Raw genomic sequence first — 16,193 nt, 5'->3', positions numbered from 1 at the left:
TTTTTTCTTTTGCTTGCAGCTATTTATTATTAGAGGAAAGCAGTACATTTGGTATGGAGACTTAAACATCGAGATGTTTTTAAATGGTTTTCCATTTTTATTTATAGTCTATTTTATTTATGTTGCCAGTATTATTGGAGACTGTAAAACCTCTATTTGGATGCAACTTTTATTTGAGCCCCACCTCTAATAGAATGTCACTATAGGAGAACAGTTAAAAAATACATCGCCACTCTTTAATTGAATGCTAACTCTATTTGCCTGTCACTTTGACATTCTTTGATTTTTATGAACCCATATTAGAAAGTGATCAGTAAAAACGTCTCCACAAAATAGTACTAATAATGACTTGGTTACATCAATAACAATTAATTTTGTTGTTGTTGCTGTAGTGGTTGCCCTGATATTAGTGATGATGTGCAGGAGAAGATCGATCATCACAATCATCAGAACTACACTCTGAATCAAAGTCACTAGGGTCTAAATCTTATCCATTGTTTTCAGATTTGTCGATGTGGTTTAAAATCTGACCTGAAAACTTTAAAGCGTTTTGATGAATGATGATGATGCTCTTCAGGAACACTGTACGATGTAAAAGCAGTCATTGTTATGGCCTATTTTAACTCTAAAACATTAAAAATGTTTTTAAAATTTAAAAACGTCAATTTTCTAACTCTAGAGCTTTACCAGTTTTTTTAACTTTAATGTGACACCATCGAAATAATTAATGACTCTATCTCGCTAATATTTTGAGATCAAAGTACATGTAGATCCTAGTGTAACTCGGTCTGATACTTCAATGTATAAAAAACAGGTTAGCAAAAATCCTGAGGCCGATGACATTAAATGTCGATTCGGCCAAAAGAAAGTGCAAAAATTAGGCGGCATTAGCATTTCTTCGTCCAAAACGGAGTTACTGTAAAACCTTGTGTCCTTTATTTGCACCCCACGACGCTTTATTTTGCAACCTTCTGTTAGAGTGGTGCTTTATTAGAGGTGACATTCAAATAAAGGGTGTCGTTGTATTTTTCAAACCCCTCGTCAGGATGTTGAGAAGATAAATTTACCCTTTTCAAAGGTGAGTCGAATTTTGCCGTCTCCTTTTGGCGGTGCTACATTAACCCTTTTGAAGGCAAAAACTTTGCTAACTTATTTCTAATTTATCGTAGATTTTTAAATAAAGATGCACGAGGAAGCTGATACATATCTCTACCAGTTGATATCTATTGCTTGCAATTAATCAACTATGATCTTATAGCCTGCGTGGCGATTTTTGGCCGCTTTTACACTTTTTATTTCATTTTAGTTCGAAGGTATATTTTAATTTTACAACTACATTAAACAAGGTTTCATAAAAGCTCATTGCACTCATTGATATGTTTGTTACAGTTCGCAGCCAACGCTGGCTTTTTACGTGCAATAGAACAAGAGTTGCAAGCATCGATCTATTGTAAGCCAAGTTTATATAACCGCAATGATGCTATCAAATAATATCCAATTAATATGCAAATTTAAGTTTTATAATAATAACAATCTATCCAGTCCTACAAATATATACTCAAGAACAAGTGATATAAACATACCATAATTTCCATATAACCTCTAATTGAACGCCAATGCGCTATATTTTTCAACCTTTCCTCTATAGTGGCGGTCAATTGGAGGCGGCGTTCAAATAGAGGCTGGCGGTCTATTTTTCAACTGGATCATTAGAATTTTCGGAAGAAAAATTTAGCCCTATTACGGGTGAAGCGAATGTCGCCTATATTATGCCCTCTTCTTCCAGTGGTTCGATATTAAACATTTTGAATGCAATAAATCTGCTAACTTACCTCTAACTTGTCAAACATCCCTTAATAAATTTGCATCAAGAAACCGAGAAATATCTCTACCAGTTGATATTTATTGCTTGCAATTGACTTGCGATGATATTATAGCCTGTGTCCTCAGTCCTTCTTTGCAATTTGTTGGCATTTTCAATTTTCATTTTATTCCAAATTTGAAGACATTTTCATTTTATATCTATATTTAACATTGTTGAATGAAAACTCATTTCACTCACTGATATGTTTGCTACAGTTTGCAGCCAAAACTAGCTTTTTATGTGCAATAGAAGTGGAGTTATGAGCATCGATCCATTATGAACAAGTGACATAGACGAACCATACTTATATTTTATGCAGAAACAAAAATTAACGTTTTTAAAACAAAAATATTTCCATCGTTTGCTCGGATAGCTGCGTTCTGATTGTTGCTTTCGTTGGAACAAATATTCTCTAGTTGTCCAATACCTTCCACAATATCTGCAGGCCTCAACTCTTCTTCTGCACTGCTGAACGAGTCGATATTAGCGTCCAAACAATTTTTATCAAAGCATTTAACTTTCACGCGCTGCATTTATCACTAATGCAACGCGTAAAAATTTTGGTCACAATAAATGTAACCTTTGGTCCAAAACTTGCGAACTTGTTTCTATATGCATGTCCTTTGGAGTATTAGGACTGCATTAAACAAAAAGCTACTATTAGCCTGAAACAGTTGGTAGTTATTTTTATGGCGTTGCTTTCAATGTTTATCTACCATTGTAAGTTTAAGCTGTTTTGTATATATGTAGGCTACATCAAAGTAAAAAGACCGCGTTAGACAGAGAGCTATCACTAGCCTGAGACCGTTATTGATTATTTCTGTAGTGTTGCTTTCAAATTTTTTACGAAAAAAACGAAAAGCTTCGGAATTGGACAACGAGAGAATTAATTGTAATTGATATACACGATTCATTATTAATACGATTTTGTGCAAACCTTTCTACTGATCAGTTGATGTCATGGGTGCGTAACGATCAAATACAGTAGACGTTCCTTTAACGTAAATAATCCGTTCCAGGAGCGTTTACGTTATAGGGAATTTACGTTATAAGAACAGTAAAATACATGTAAATTGCTTAATCCATTCCAAGATCTTTCCAAACTAACCCCGTTGGCCATGCAAAAAGGAAAAACTTTAATTAACTCTTTCAATTTGTGAGCTGTACCGTAACTGCAGAATTATCGGCTTGCATTAACAACTTTTCTGCTTTTTATGATCAATTTCACTGGTTTTATAGACCATGATTGCGATAAATTTACAACAAGTTGATAGGGACTGCACATTTTTGACGTTGATTTGCAACGATTTGCTTATTTTTCTAAACAGCAAAGTCTATTCTGCAAAGTAAAGCGAAGAACAAATATTTTGTGCGTCTACAATAAGGCAAAACAACAAAATATTTTTACTATAAAAACAGTTCTACCTGTTCATAGTCTATCACTATCCAGCAGTCAAGGTTAGGATAAAGATAATTTTTTGACGATACTCCAACTCATGATATTAAGACTGGTAGACCGACGCTGTAACCCCTGCGCCAATCGATCACCTTTGTATTTATGAGCAATTGCGCAGCTATTTCATTTGCCTTTTTGTCGACACATTTAACGACCTACAACGACGAACTAGAATGTCGCGAAAGTTATATCTAATAGATATAACATCAAACGCACAGTGTTTTTTCTTCCGCAATTACAGCAAAATAACTTAACATTCAAATCGAATTTGAAAACTTGCCCGACTTGACACTTTACATTACATGGAATTTTTTACCTAGTAGGAAGCAAAAACTTTACATAACTTTTTTACATTATCTGGCATTTAGGTTATAGGAGGTATACATTATAGGAGCGTCTACTGTAATGTCAAAGTGGCGGTAAAATGGAGGTGGCAATCTATTTTTCAACTTCTCTCTCAGAGTGGCGGTCAATTGGAGGTAGCGTTCAAATAAAGGTGGCGTTCAAATAGGGATGGCATTCAATTAGAGGTTTTACGGTATAATGCATGCGGCAACAAAATTTAACATTTTAAAAAAAATATTACCGTTTTAAAAACCAAAACATTAGCATCGGTTTCTCGGCCAGTTGCGCTTTTGCTGTTGCCTTCATTTGAAACCAATCCATATTCTTCTGGTTGTTTAATCCCTTCCGCAATGTTTTCTGACCTTCTGACCTCAACTCATCTTCTGCATAGCTGAGCTAGTCGATGTTAGCGTCCAAACAATATTTTAGCAGATCAAAACTTTTTGTGCGATGTCATTTTGAATAGAAACTTTTAGCGCAAATAAAGAGAAACCGCCGTGTTATCAATGTCATATATTCCTACTTAGTTAATTAGTTTGCAATTAAGTCAATTGCTGTTTTTCTTTTAGTAATTGTTGACTCATCCTTGGTCCTACTTTTAACACCTGCACAATTTGCTGCATACTTTGACTTGTCACGTTGAGCTTGTATCGCTAATGTCTTGTATCACAATACACCTTTCAAGCAATTACCAAAGATCTTCACTTGTAAACAACAATCAAACAATCATGTGTAGTATCACAGATTCGAAAACAAATGCGAAAACTTTTCCCCCCACGTACATGCAAAGTATCAAGACTGCATTGAAAAAGAAACTACTATTAGCCTGATACAGTTACTAATTATTTCTGTGATGTTGCAATCAAAGTTTTTAACGCAAAAACCTAATAACTTGGAGTTGGTAATGAAAAGTTTGAAAATGGACTCAGATATGAACAGAAACCGCGAACGAATTGTTATTGATGTAATCGAGTCATTATTAGTACGAAATTGGGGACACCTTTTCACTGATCACTCGCTTACGGGTTTGTGAAGATTAAGATAGTTAAATACTACCGGTCAAATAGAAGTGGCGTTCAAATAGAAGTGGCGTTCAATTAAAGGGTGGCACTCCATTTCTCAGCCCTCTCCTATTGTGGCGTTCAAATAAAGGCAGCGGTCAAATACATGTGTTACGGTAAATCTATCTTCCCAAAATATCTGACGAGCTAGTAAAAAAATACACCGCCACCCTGTATTTGAATGCAACCTCTACTAAAACGTTGCTATGGAGAAGGGTTGAAAAATAGAGCACCGTAGTCCTCTATAGAGGTTTTATGGCAATACTGGCAATAGGACCTTTAGTCCTTTGCTGTCAATAAACATGTTCTATTAATTTTCTTTATTGCAGTTTTAAACAGGGGAATCCAACAAATATTCAGATAAAAATAACAAGTTGACGGTTAACATAGCTCATATCATTAGCCCTAAATTATAGGGATTTAGTTATCCGCCCAAGCTGGGTCTATCCTTTATAAATAACGGAAACTCTAGTTATAAAATAAACTTCAACAATCTTAAAAGTAGTTGAAATTTCTTGAAAATTATTTAAAAGTTCATCTTTGGTTTGTATCCTTGTTACAGTAGCAGACATTCAGCCCAAGTTGGAAACTTTTAAGTATGTAGATGTCTGAAATAATCAGTGTACCAAACCTCTATTTACAAACCTTGAAGGTTGACTTGCAACAAAATTCACATTACAGTTATTTGGTATCAAAAGATTCACCATGTCTTACTGTGCTGTGTTGTAGGTGCAAAATATGTGGAAATGTGATTACAAGCTCTTGAAAGCTCAAAAATGAACAGTTAATCGCCGCCATCACCAACCCGCCGTAGATTGAAATCAGTTTATTTCTCTGATGTAGTCATTACATTTGATTATTGTTTTGTCAGGTAATGTTCTCACGTAAATTGAAAGGCCAATAAAAGGCTCAATATAAAACTTCTCGTAGCACTAGTTTATAACAAACACTTCGGGTTTTACCGAAGAGCCCTTACCAAATATAGACGCTTGCTAGTTAACAGTTTTGTTTCAGCTTGGTCTAATCGTCTAGCCGTAATCTGATCATGTGACCCATACTTCCTGTCAAGCAGCGTGAATAATTTTTGCAGCATTTTTCTACTATCACAGGTGACCAACAGGCTCATCATATTTATCAGAGAATAATATGCACTCCTTCGAGCTAAGGTTAAAAAATTAAACGAGTTTTTACGGTTGGTTTTGAGATATCAGTGCTCAAAATGACAGCATTACAATGATGAAGAAATAGACGCGTAAGAACAATAGACATAGTTATATTGAATGCGTGAAGTATATTTGTGAAAATATTTCAACGAATGAGGTTGCTTGAAAGTGTAAACAGAAGCCATTTTGTACAACTATGTCCCATTTGAGCCGTTTTGGAAAGAGATTCTAATCTACGGCATTTTCGTGATGGCGGCAATAAACTGCTCGCTTTTGAGCTTTTAAGCGCTTGTATTCACATTTCCACATATTCTGCACCTACAACACAGCAGAGTAAGACAGTGAATCTTTTGATACTAAATAACTGTAATGTGAATTTTGTTGCAAGTCAACCTTTAACATACAAATTCGTGAACATTGGATGTGAAATGTTTGCTTTAGTAATTTCCATCTTATGATGTTCCGAGTTTCCCAAAGTATCCCACTTTTTACGTCAGTAAATAGTTTGGTAAATCTTAAAATGTGTACAAAAATATGACAATAAAATGTGTAAGCTAAATTAGTGTAAACCTTTTCTAGTCTAAGTCGAGTAAATTGTGCCAAACATCCCCATCACCTCCTCCGCCTCAAAACCTACGCATCGCTGAGCCTACACTTTGATTTGCCTGTCAGCACAGAAAATTATCGATAAATATCTCTATTGATTATTACATTATTGTTTGTTTGTTTTATTTCACATTAAATCATGACATAATAAGATTAAGGTACAATGTGGGCCCATATGCGCAGTAGCATGGCTATTCGAAGCGCAGAGCCGAGTTAACAGATGAGATTGATTGTCAATGAAGAAAAACATGGTTGCCTAAGGAAAGTTTAATTAATTATTAATTCAGTTGTTGTTACATACAATATTGTTTGTTATATTTTTTACGTAATTTTGTATAACAAATTTGTTTTAATGCTTTCTATGTGTAATTAATTACCTGCAGTATCTATCAAAAGTTAGCATTGGATTTGGGCAGGGGAGTGAGTTAGAGTGCGTTCTTATGAGAATAGTTCCGCCAACATGGACCTGTTTTACCATAGCATACAAAATAGCATCAGTTATTTAATACTGTCTAAAACCAGTATAAACGTGGTTTGTACTTCAACAAGAACTTGAGTGCTGGTTTTGTTTTGAGCAAAATCCATTTTTGAACATACATACTTTGTAATGTTTACGTCTTGTAAGGTTTAGTTTATTTTTAATTGCATTGGGATGCTGTAAAATTTATCTAAACTTATTAGCACCAGTAATATATTGGTTGTTCAGGTTACAAATTCACTTTTTGTTGAGCTTTTAGGCATAAAAGTAACCATGGAGCAAATACGAATTTCACCTACTGACAGCAAGACTGTTTTCACAGTATTACATAGTTGCGTAATATGAAAGAGATATTTCTAGCTCACCTACCAAACCAACCACTAGTAAGAGATAACTTTACAAAAGAAGTTTTCATTAATATTAATATTTTTGAATAGCTTTTAATAAATAACATGTTATAACTCACAGAGTGACCAAGAGCATCGCAACTTTTGGAATTGGTGAAGAAGTTTTAGACTTTTGTTTCTATTATTTACCAAGTTCCAGTAAACCAAATCTATTAAAAACAACCATGAACTTGTTTGAGTGGTTTTACGGGTGCTCTAACTTATATACAGACAAACATCTATACATGAAATTGATTCTTTTTTAGATCTGCTCAGTATGCATCGTATGTTGGTGCGGAAGTTACCATGAGAACAAATTTTAATTTATGTAATTCCATGCATAACCTAAAAACCACCCAATAAATACCACAGATAATCATGCTCAGCGTTAAAATTGTATTATATAGAATTATGTACAAAATGAGTTTAAAAAGGATATTATACGTAAAAAGCTAAATTAATACAATGCTGATCAATAAAGAAAGAGTATTAATTGCTATTTTAGTACATTGAAGACTGGGAAATGCTTTGTATTGCCGTTATATTCTTTTACGCTTTATTTTTAATATTCACCAGTCTCTGCCAGCTTCTTTTCGAAACTGGCATGTTACAAAACCATTGTATGCCGTATGTTGAAAATTATCTCAAGTATGGAGTCAATGGTTCGCTCGAATCGTATGTCAAACGGATGATAGGTAGGAATTTGACTGCATTGGCCATTTCTAAATTTAGCATCAGGTTTTACCAGTGTTCCTGTACTCCCTCCCTCTCTCTACTAGCCTATAAATGCTATGATGACCTTTGTATGTCCAGCATACTGGCAAGGCTATTCCTTCTGTAATATGGTTTTATATCAGCGGCTAGTGCTTTAAGAAATGGCGAGAGAAAATATCACAGCATCTTAACTAGTAGACTGGTTTATGAACTAGTAGACTGGTTTATGAACTAGTAGACTGGTTTATGAACTAGTAGACTGGTTTATGAACTAGTAGACTGGTTTATGAACTAGTAGACTGGTTTATGAACTAGTAGACTGGTTTATGAACTAGTAGACTGGTTTATGAACTAGTAGACTGGTTTATGAACTAGTAGACTGGTTTATGAACTAGCCAAATTATTACTTCATGGTGCCAAAGGTGAGAAAATTGCGAGAACTTTCTAAAGTGAGGCCAAACATTTTTTAGTTTCGCAGAGAAACGTTATAGTCGAATCCTTAACTCCTCTGTCACTTCCCGCAATAATAACACTTCAGGCGCTATTACTAGTTGGCAGGAGATGACCACCATGTTATAGGGTGACACAGTAACCTTGTCAGCTCTGGTGTTTCCTCCTAGTTTCATCTAAGCCTTAGCTCGTATTAGCTGACTACAACAGATGCATGTAGGTTAACTCTATGCCTAAGCATGGAATGCCTGTAATTTCCATTTGGTTTAATTGTAGGCGTGCCTTTGGCAGCACCGCTGGCTGCAGGCTTAGCCCCGGTTCCTCAAGTTCTTCAGCCTGTATTGCCTCCAGCACCAGTCGTCGTCCCACAAATGCCTCCTATGCATCCACCAATGCCAGAGGAACCACCGAGCAAGCGCCCCAAGACAGAGGATAATCTTATTCCAGAGCAACAGTGGCTCGCTGCCCATCCAGTAATTTATTTTCTTCAAATGTTTTCTTTATTTGCTATCTATTTTCACTAGTTCTAGAGAGTTAAAGCTTATGATATCTCATTGGTAAACACGAGTACATAGTTGCCTACAGTGGGGCTAATTGGAGACTCATCAGCGAGTAAAAAGAGATGCCTGGGGAGTATCTTGGCCAAACAGATCATTATAAATAGATTATGTAGCACCATCAGCAGACCATAAATGACTAGCCAAAATGAATATGGACTGAACCTCTGTTCCGGGCAGAATTCATCGGTTGGAAGGTCACAGCATAAATCATTTCTCACATTTTCAGAAAATGTATCATATTTCATCTACATGTAGTTACTAATTAGACTAAAAACACTGCAGCAGGTTGGTTTAGCCATGAGCATCCCTGATTTAACAACCCAATTATCGTAAAGATACTAAACGCAGTTTCATTCAAGGTTAGAATCTTGTATCGGTTTCATAAACAGGTGCAAATAGGACTTATGAAGTTTTAACTAATAATAATTCAACCCAATAATAGAACGCTGAACATTTGTGTTTTTGTTGCATTATTTTTGCGTATGAAAAGAAACTAAAATATAGCTACTTGTTACTTTAATGTAAATCCTGTCTAGTTTTGAGTGAAGTAAAACAGTTTTCAACACAAATGCAAAGTAAGTAAAAAAGCCGATATATTTATTCCAGTTTTAACCAACCATTATAATGAGTATCTCTTATGTGAACTACATGTAATGAGTATCTCTTATGTGAACTACAGTTTTAACCAACCATTATAATGAGTATCTCTTATGTGAACTACATGTAATGAGTATCTCTTATGTGAACTACAGTTTTAACCAACCATTATAATGAGTATCTCTTATGTGAACTACAGTTTTAACCAACCATTATAATGAGTATCTCTTATGTGAACTACAGTAATTGAATTATATATTACTGTGAACTGTCTTGCTATCAATAGATACACCCTACACTGGTTACTAACTATACTGATTCTCTAAAATTATACAGTCAAACATGGATAACTCGAACTTCAAGGGACCGAGCAAAAGTGTTCGAATTATCAGAGCGTTCAAGTTATCAGAGCACTGTCACAAGTCCATATATTTACTTATTTATTAGTAGATACATGTACATATACAAACTATAATATCAATCAAAAGCACAAATGGCTTGTTTCAAATTAAATGCTTCTAATGTAAAGTTTAAAACGTTTTTATGAAAAAGTATAGAGATTTTTCTATCACTTGAGATTGGTTTGCTGTTTGAGGTGATGTTATTGCCAGGACATTTTTCAGATTGACATTGGCAAAACTTGATCGTTGTTGAAATGCTCAAAAGAAAAGACATTTTTTTCTTTTGGGGTTTTACCCACGATCAATTTTGCCGTTTTTTCTTGAAGTTTATGCAAAGATTATCTTACTTTACCTGGGATTCGTTAAGAGCAACACTCCGAGGCAGCTCAATTAGAAGTTTTACGAGGTTTTACGTACATTCTATATCACTCACGTTTTTTTAATAGATACTTATTGAATGTACACACGTATTCTGTGTTTAGGTCAAACGATGAATAGTTTTTTGTAGCTCAGACAACGTTAAAGTTTAATTACAACAATTTTTAAGACGTTTTAAACATTCAACATTCCGACGTTGATTCAACACGGAATCAACGTCGGAAAACTATTCATCACGGGCTAGCCGGGTCACGCACTCAAGGATTTTCACCACGCACATACAAAACAAAAACAATATGCGATTTTTGTTTTGTATGTGCGTGGCGAAAATCCTTGCGCGCGTGACCCGGCTAGCCCGTGCTACTCATCGTATAGCAGTATAAATCAAATTTCACCAAACCTTTAGAAAAGTCGTTGACAAAAATATTTTGCCGACGGTGGTAATAACGACGCTTATGAATTACGAAAAGATGAAGTTTACCTCTATGGCTTTGAATAAAGTGATTTTCTAAAGCGATAACAACCGTTTCGGTAGCCGTTGGGCAAAAAAACAGTTCGAATTAACAGTGTTGAGTTCGAGTTATCTATAGCAATTTGTCATTACGCGGGAACGGACCAAAGGAAATGTTCGAATTAACCATGTGTTCGAGCTATCCGTGGACGAGTTATCCATGGTTGACTGTATATAACTACTGTGAACTGTCTTGCTATCAATAGATGTACCTACACTGGTTACTAACTATACTGATTCTCTAAAATTATATATAATTACTATGAACTGTCTTGATATCAATAGATGCACCCTACACTGGTTACTAACTATACTGATTCTCTGAAATTATATATAACTACTGTGAACTGTCTTGCTATCAATAGATGCACCCTACACTGGTTACTAACACTTAGCCAACCATTGGCGAACGGGTTTTAGTACATCAGGAATATTTTTATTTGAGTATATTTTAAGTTGGTACTATTGTTTTAGAAAATAGTCTGCTCACCATTTTAGAAGAGTAGACCAAACTAAACTGCCATGGCAGGCAACGGAAGGTGTGGTTTACTATCGCCCGCTTTGATTTTCATAAATGCTGGTTTATTTGGAGCACTATCCGTGGAATATAACTGCCATCCTAAAATAAAGTAGGCTAGACTGCATTTGAAGGAGTCTGGCATGAATTTATCAGCTTCAATTCTTTTACATTCACTAGCCACCGACTATTTCTTTGTTTCACTTTAAACCTTGTTCGCTTGTCAAACCCTAACTGACCGCAGAATTGTACAATTTTGGGCAGATAGCATGCTATGTCGCTATCTATGGTGGCTATCTATGGTCAGTCTCCTATTTGATTACATAGAAATTGGTAAGTTTTTAAGCTTGGTTACCTTACGCTTGCGCACACACCAGATTTTTTACAGTGGAGAATGACTAAATATGTATACTACTGCGAGAGACTTAGACACACCATATTAACATGTTGTTAAACATTAGATAATTTCAATTCACTGTTTTTTTTTAATTATACCCTCCTAGCTCATATCCACTCATTTCTCATTGGAACTCAAACTAAAAATAGATTGTTTCTAATATCTAAAATCAAAAACTGCAGTTTAAGTTTATGTGTTAATCATTTGGTTTTCGCTATAGTTATTTCCATGGGGACAAGAAACAGTTCAAATATGATGTTTGCACAAAGTGAATCACTGGAGAGCCTTTATTGACTCCGTCAACACTGCTTAGGTGCACTGATAATACGATGGAAAATGTGTTGTTGATATGGCTCCAGCACTTAAATGCTTCTTACCTGTCATGACTGCTATTAAACTTTATAATAACTAAATATTGATACTCATAATAGACTTTACACAAGGATTTAAAGCACTAATTCCAGTCTTGTGATCCAGTCTTGTGATCCAGGCTTGTGATCCAGTCTTGTGATCCAGTCTTGTGATCCAGGCTTGTGATCCAGTCTTGTGTTCCAGTCTTGTGATCCAGTCTTGTGATCCAGTCTTGTGATCCAGGCTTGTGATCCAGTCTTGTGATCCAGGCTTGTGATCCAGTCTTGTGATCCAGTCTTGTGTTCCAGTCTTGTGATCCAGTCTTGTGAGCCAGGCCCTTGATCCAGTCTTGTGATCCAGTCTTGTGATCCAGTCTTGTGATCAAGTCTTGTGATCCAGGCTTGTGATCCAGGCTTGTGATCCAGTCTTGTGATCCAGTCTTGTGATCCAGGCTTGTGATCCAGTCTTGTGTTCCAGTCTTGTGATCCAGTCTTGTGATCCAGTCTTGTGATCCAGGCTTGTGATCCAGTCTTGTGATCCAGGCTTGTGATCCAGTCTTGTGATCCAGTCTTGTGTTCCAGTCTTGTGATCCAGTCTTGTGAGCCAGGCCCTTGATCCAGTCTTGTGATCCAGTCTTGTGATCCAGGCTTGTGATCAAGTCTTGTGATCCAGTCTTGTGATCCAGTCTTGTGATCAAGTCTTAGGTTTAGAAAATTAATATAAAACTTTCAGCATTTTAAGTTTTTGCTTGTGGCTCTAGTGGCTGCAAATGGAGCGGTGTAGATAGAGCCAAAAGGTTCACATTTGAATTTGGAACTGTTTTTTCTGATTTTCAAATAATGGAAAACAGTTTATTTTTAGTTCGAGTTCCGATGGAAAGTAAAAGGGTATAATCTGCGAAGGCAGAATTCCAACAATATTTAGTTGAGCAAACAGTGGACAACTCTTTATGGTGGCCTCTATATGTATAGGTTGGGCCTGCTGGAGGTTTCACTCCTTAATTACAGTATATATAAAATCTGTTGATATGGTTAGGCTTGATGTAGATTTCACTCCTCAATTATATATAAAATCTGTTGATATGGTTAGGCTTAATGTAGATTTCACTCCTTAATTACAGTATATATAACATCTGTTGATATGGTTAGGCTTGCTGTAGATTTCCCTCAATTATATATAAAATCTGTTGATATGATTAGGCTTGCTGTAGATTTCCCTCCTCAATTATATATAAAATCTGTTGATATGGTTAGGCTTGCTGTAGATTTCCCTCCTCAATTATATATAAAATCTGTTGATATGGTTAGGCTTGCTGTAGATTTCCCTCCTCAATTATATATAAAATCTGTTGATATGGTTAGGCTTGATGTAGATTTCCCTCCTCAATTATATATAAAATCTGTTGATATGGTTAGGCTTGCTGTAGATTTCCCTCCTCAATTATATATAAAATCTGTTGATATGGTTAGGCTTGATGTAGATTTCACTCCTTAATTACAGTATATATAACATCTGTTGATATGGTTAGGCTTGCTATAGATTTCACTCTTCAGTTATATATAAAGTCAGTTGATAAGGTTAGGGCTTTGTGGGTTCATAAATACCAGCATAGCTAATGAGCGTTTTGTAAAGCTTTGTTATCTTTCTGTACTGCCTACAGTAACATAACTTCCCATAATTTTCAGTATATCTATTCCCCCATGAGACCTTTAGAATGGTTGTCAAAAGTTGAATGTACATGTATGTCAGTAGGCTTATGGCTAGATGCCAGATATGTATTACTCCATTCGTTTACGACTGAAAAATTGCATTGTATTTTTCTCCGCAGCTGTTATGAGATTATTTGTGAAGGTTTTCGCTTGGTCAATGATGAGTATTTGAGCACTCTAGATAGGGTATAATTCTCATTTCATTGTTTATCGATTCTTGTTTTTTGCCAGAGGTCAGTAGCTCTGGCATGTCTGGTTATAGTGACCGTTTCCTAGCAACTGCCAAGATGTTGGTCAGTAAATCTAAGGTGAATGAACTCTAGTTAGTTATGGCAGCACTGTCATACTGCAATGTCATTGTGTCAACTGCATCCACAGTTGTTTCACCGAGTGCTCAAGCTGGATATTGCTGAGAAAAAAAATGTCATTCTAAGCCTGCTAACCTCGAATAGGAATAGCTAACTAAACTGCCAGTTAGTTACATGCCATATTGAGGAAGGCGAAGAGGTCCGCGTCTTTGCTCTTTCCATCATAAGATGGTTTTTTCCATTCATAATCAATGTATGATTGAAAGCACTCGTCTCTCTTTGTTGAAAAAATATGATAATTGCGATGTTTCCCATATTTTAATATAATAAAAACCCCCAGAGGAGTATACCCAACATTTATGATAAAAATCATTCTGTCATTCAGAAAGCTTGTTTAGAATTTACGAGTGGTTCATTCCAAATAAGATTTGTATCGCTAGAATAAATGTATGGAAATATATGATAACATGGCTTATTTTTACCTTTATTCCTAGTTTTAATGTAATTAGATATCCAATTATTTTCATAAGTCATTTCTAAGCTCTGCAGATTAATTGTTTCTTGCTTAAACAAATGTATGAAATGTGTTTTATCTATGAGGGATGAATTATTCAGCTTTAAACTTCATGCTATAGTACTAACGGGAGGGGGGGGGTAGATATCATGCTATAGTACTAACGGGAGGGGGGGAGGTAGATATCATGCTATAGTACTAACGGGAGGGGGGGGGTAGATATCTCGCTATAGTACTAACGGGAAGGGGGGGGGTAGATATCTCGCTATAGTAGCACAGATTTGTTTAATTAGAGCTGGCAGAGATCTGGTAGGTGATGTGTTATCTAGTAGGTATGATCGAGTGTATTAGTAATGTCAGCGTAACTCTACACTCTACAGCCTTCAAACTATTGTCTGTGCTAGTTGATATGTCTATTTCTCAAGGTGCTGTGTGAATATGCATTATGAGTAGTCATCTCCTCTTTTTAGAATAATATCCTTATCAACGTGCAAGTGCCAAACATGGCAGATAAGCCAGAGTGGAATCTGAATGGACAGATCCTAGCCTTCACCTTTTCACCAACAGAGACTGTGAGTGTCCATCTATTCTTATAATAGCCTTGCTTCTACCTGCCTCCTCATCTTGCTCATACCTCCTTCCTTTCTACCACATGCCTCCTGTTTTTCTCTCTACGTTTATCCTTAACTAGCAGAGTCTTCCGGTGTTGCCTGGGAATTAAAAATCGGCTTATAAACAATGAGAAGTGATGAGAGTTGCCTACCACTTGCTATTAGCCTGGCACATTGCCAATGGAAAATAGTATTAAAAATCAACCTATAAACAATGAGAAGTAATGAGAGGTGCTCGCCACTTGCTATTAGCCTCGCACATTGCCAATGGAAAATTCCTGTAAGCTAGTTAATAAGGCTAGGCTTCTAATGACGGTACGCCATGACGTTGCGTCAGCTTTGTCCAGCCACAGCTATTTTAATAATAGCTATAACTGGAGGGACACACATACACAGATACACCCACACATACTTTTAAAAATATATATATATATATTTAGATATGTTCCTCATCTCTTTTGCCTTTCTATCATTCTTTTGTAATTTCCATCTTATTTTCCTTTTCTCAGGTCTCATGAAATATTTAAAGGTAGCATTTGTACTAGTCAAACTATAACTTACCATCTTCATCATACTATGAACTATCTTTAAATTGGGCCAATATTAATGTCTCATCAAAACCAAATTCTTTGGATATTTGTTAGAGCCACAGGTGATCGGGTTGTCAGTGGGAACTGAAATTTGCATATGGCAACCAAGTCTGTACATCAGACAAGATTCTAGTTCTGTAACCGAGTGGGTAACATAACTTTTTTTCAGAAATAAAAAAAGGAATGAATTTAGATATAAAAAACGCTTTGTGGAAGGGCTTAAATC

The 16,193-nt window shown here is 35.8% G+C and overlaps 1 protein-coding gene across 1 annotated transcript in view; it reads left to right on the top strand.

The window, feature by feature from the left end:
* Positions 1-16,193, top strand: part of LOC137403104 (splicing factor 3A subunit 1-like) — a 32,283-nt gene that overhangs the window by 11,644 nt on the left and 4,446 nt on the right. The window contains exons 11-12 of the mRNA XM_068089408.1: positions 8,800-8,996; positions 15,237-15,338. Coding sequence (XP_067945509.1) covers positions 8,800-8,996; positions 15,237-15,338 — 299 coding nt within the window. The remainder of the gene's footprint in view (positions 1-8,799; positions 8,997-15,236; positions 15,339-16,193) is intronic.

The sequence above is a fragment of the Watersipora subatra genome, chromosome 1, assembly GCF_963576615.1.
Source record: "Watersipora subatra chromosome 1, tzWatSuba1.1, whole genome shotgun sequence".
In the NCBI taxonomy this organism is placed as follows: domain Eukaryota; kingdom Metazoa; phylum Bryozoa; class Gymnolaemata; order Cheilostomatida; family Watersiporidae; genus Watersipora; species Watersipora subatra.
This window is presented reverse-complemented; position numbering and strand designations above follow the sequence as displayed.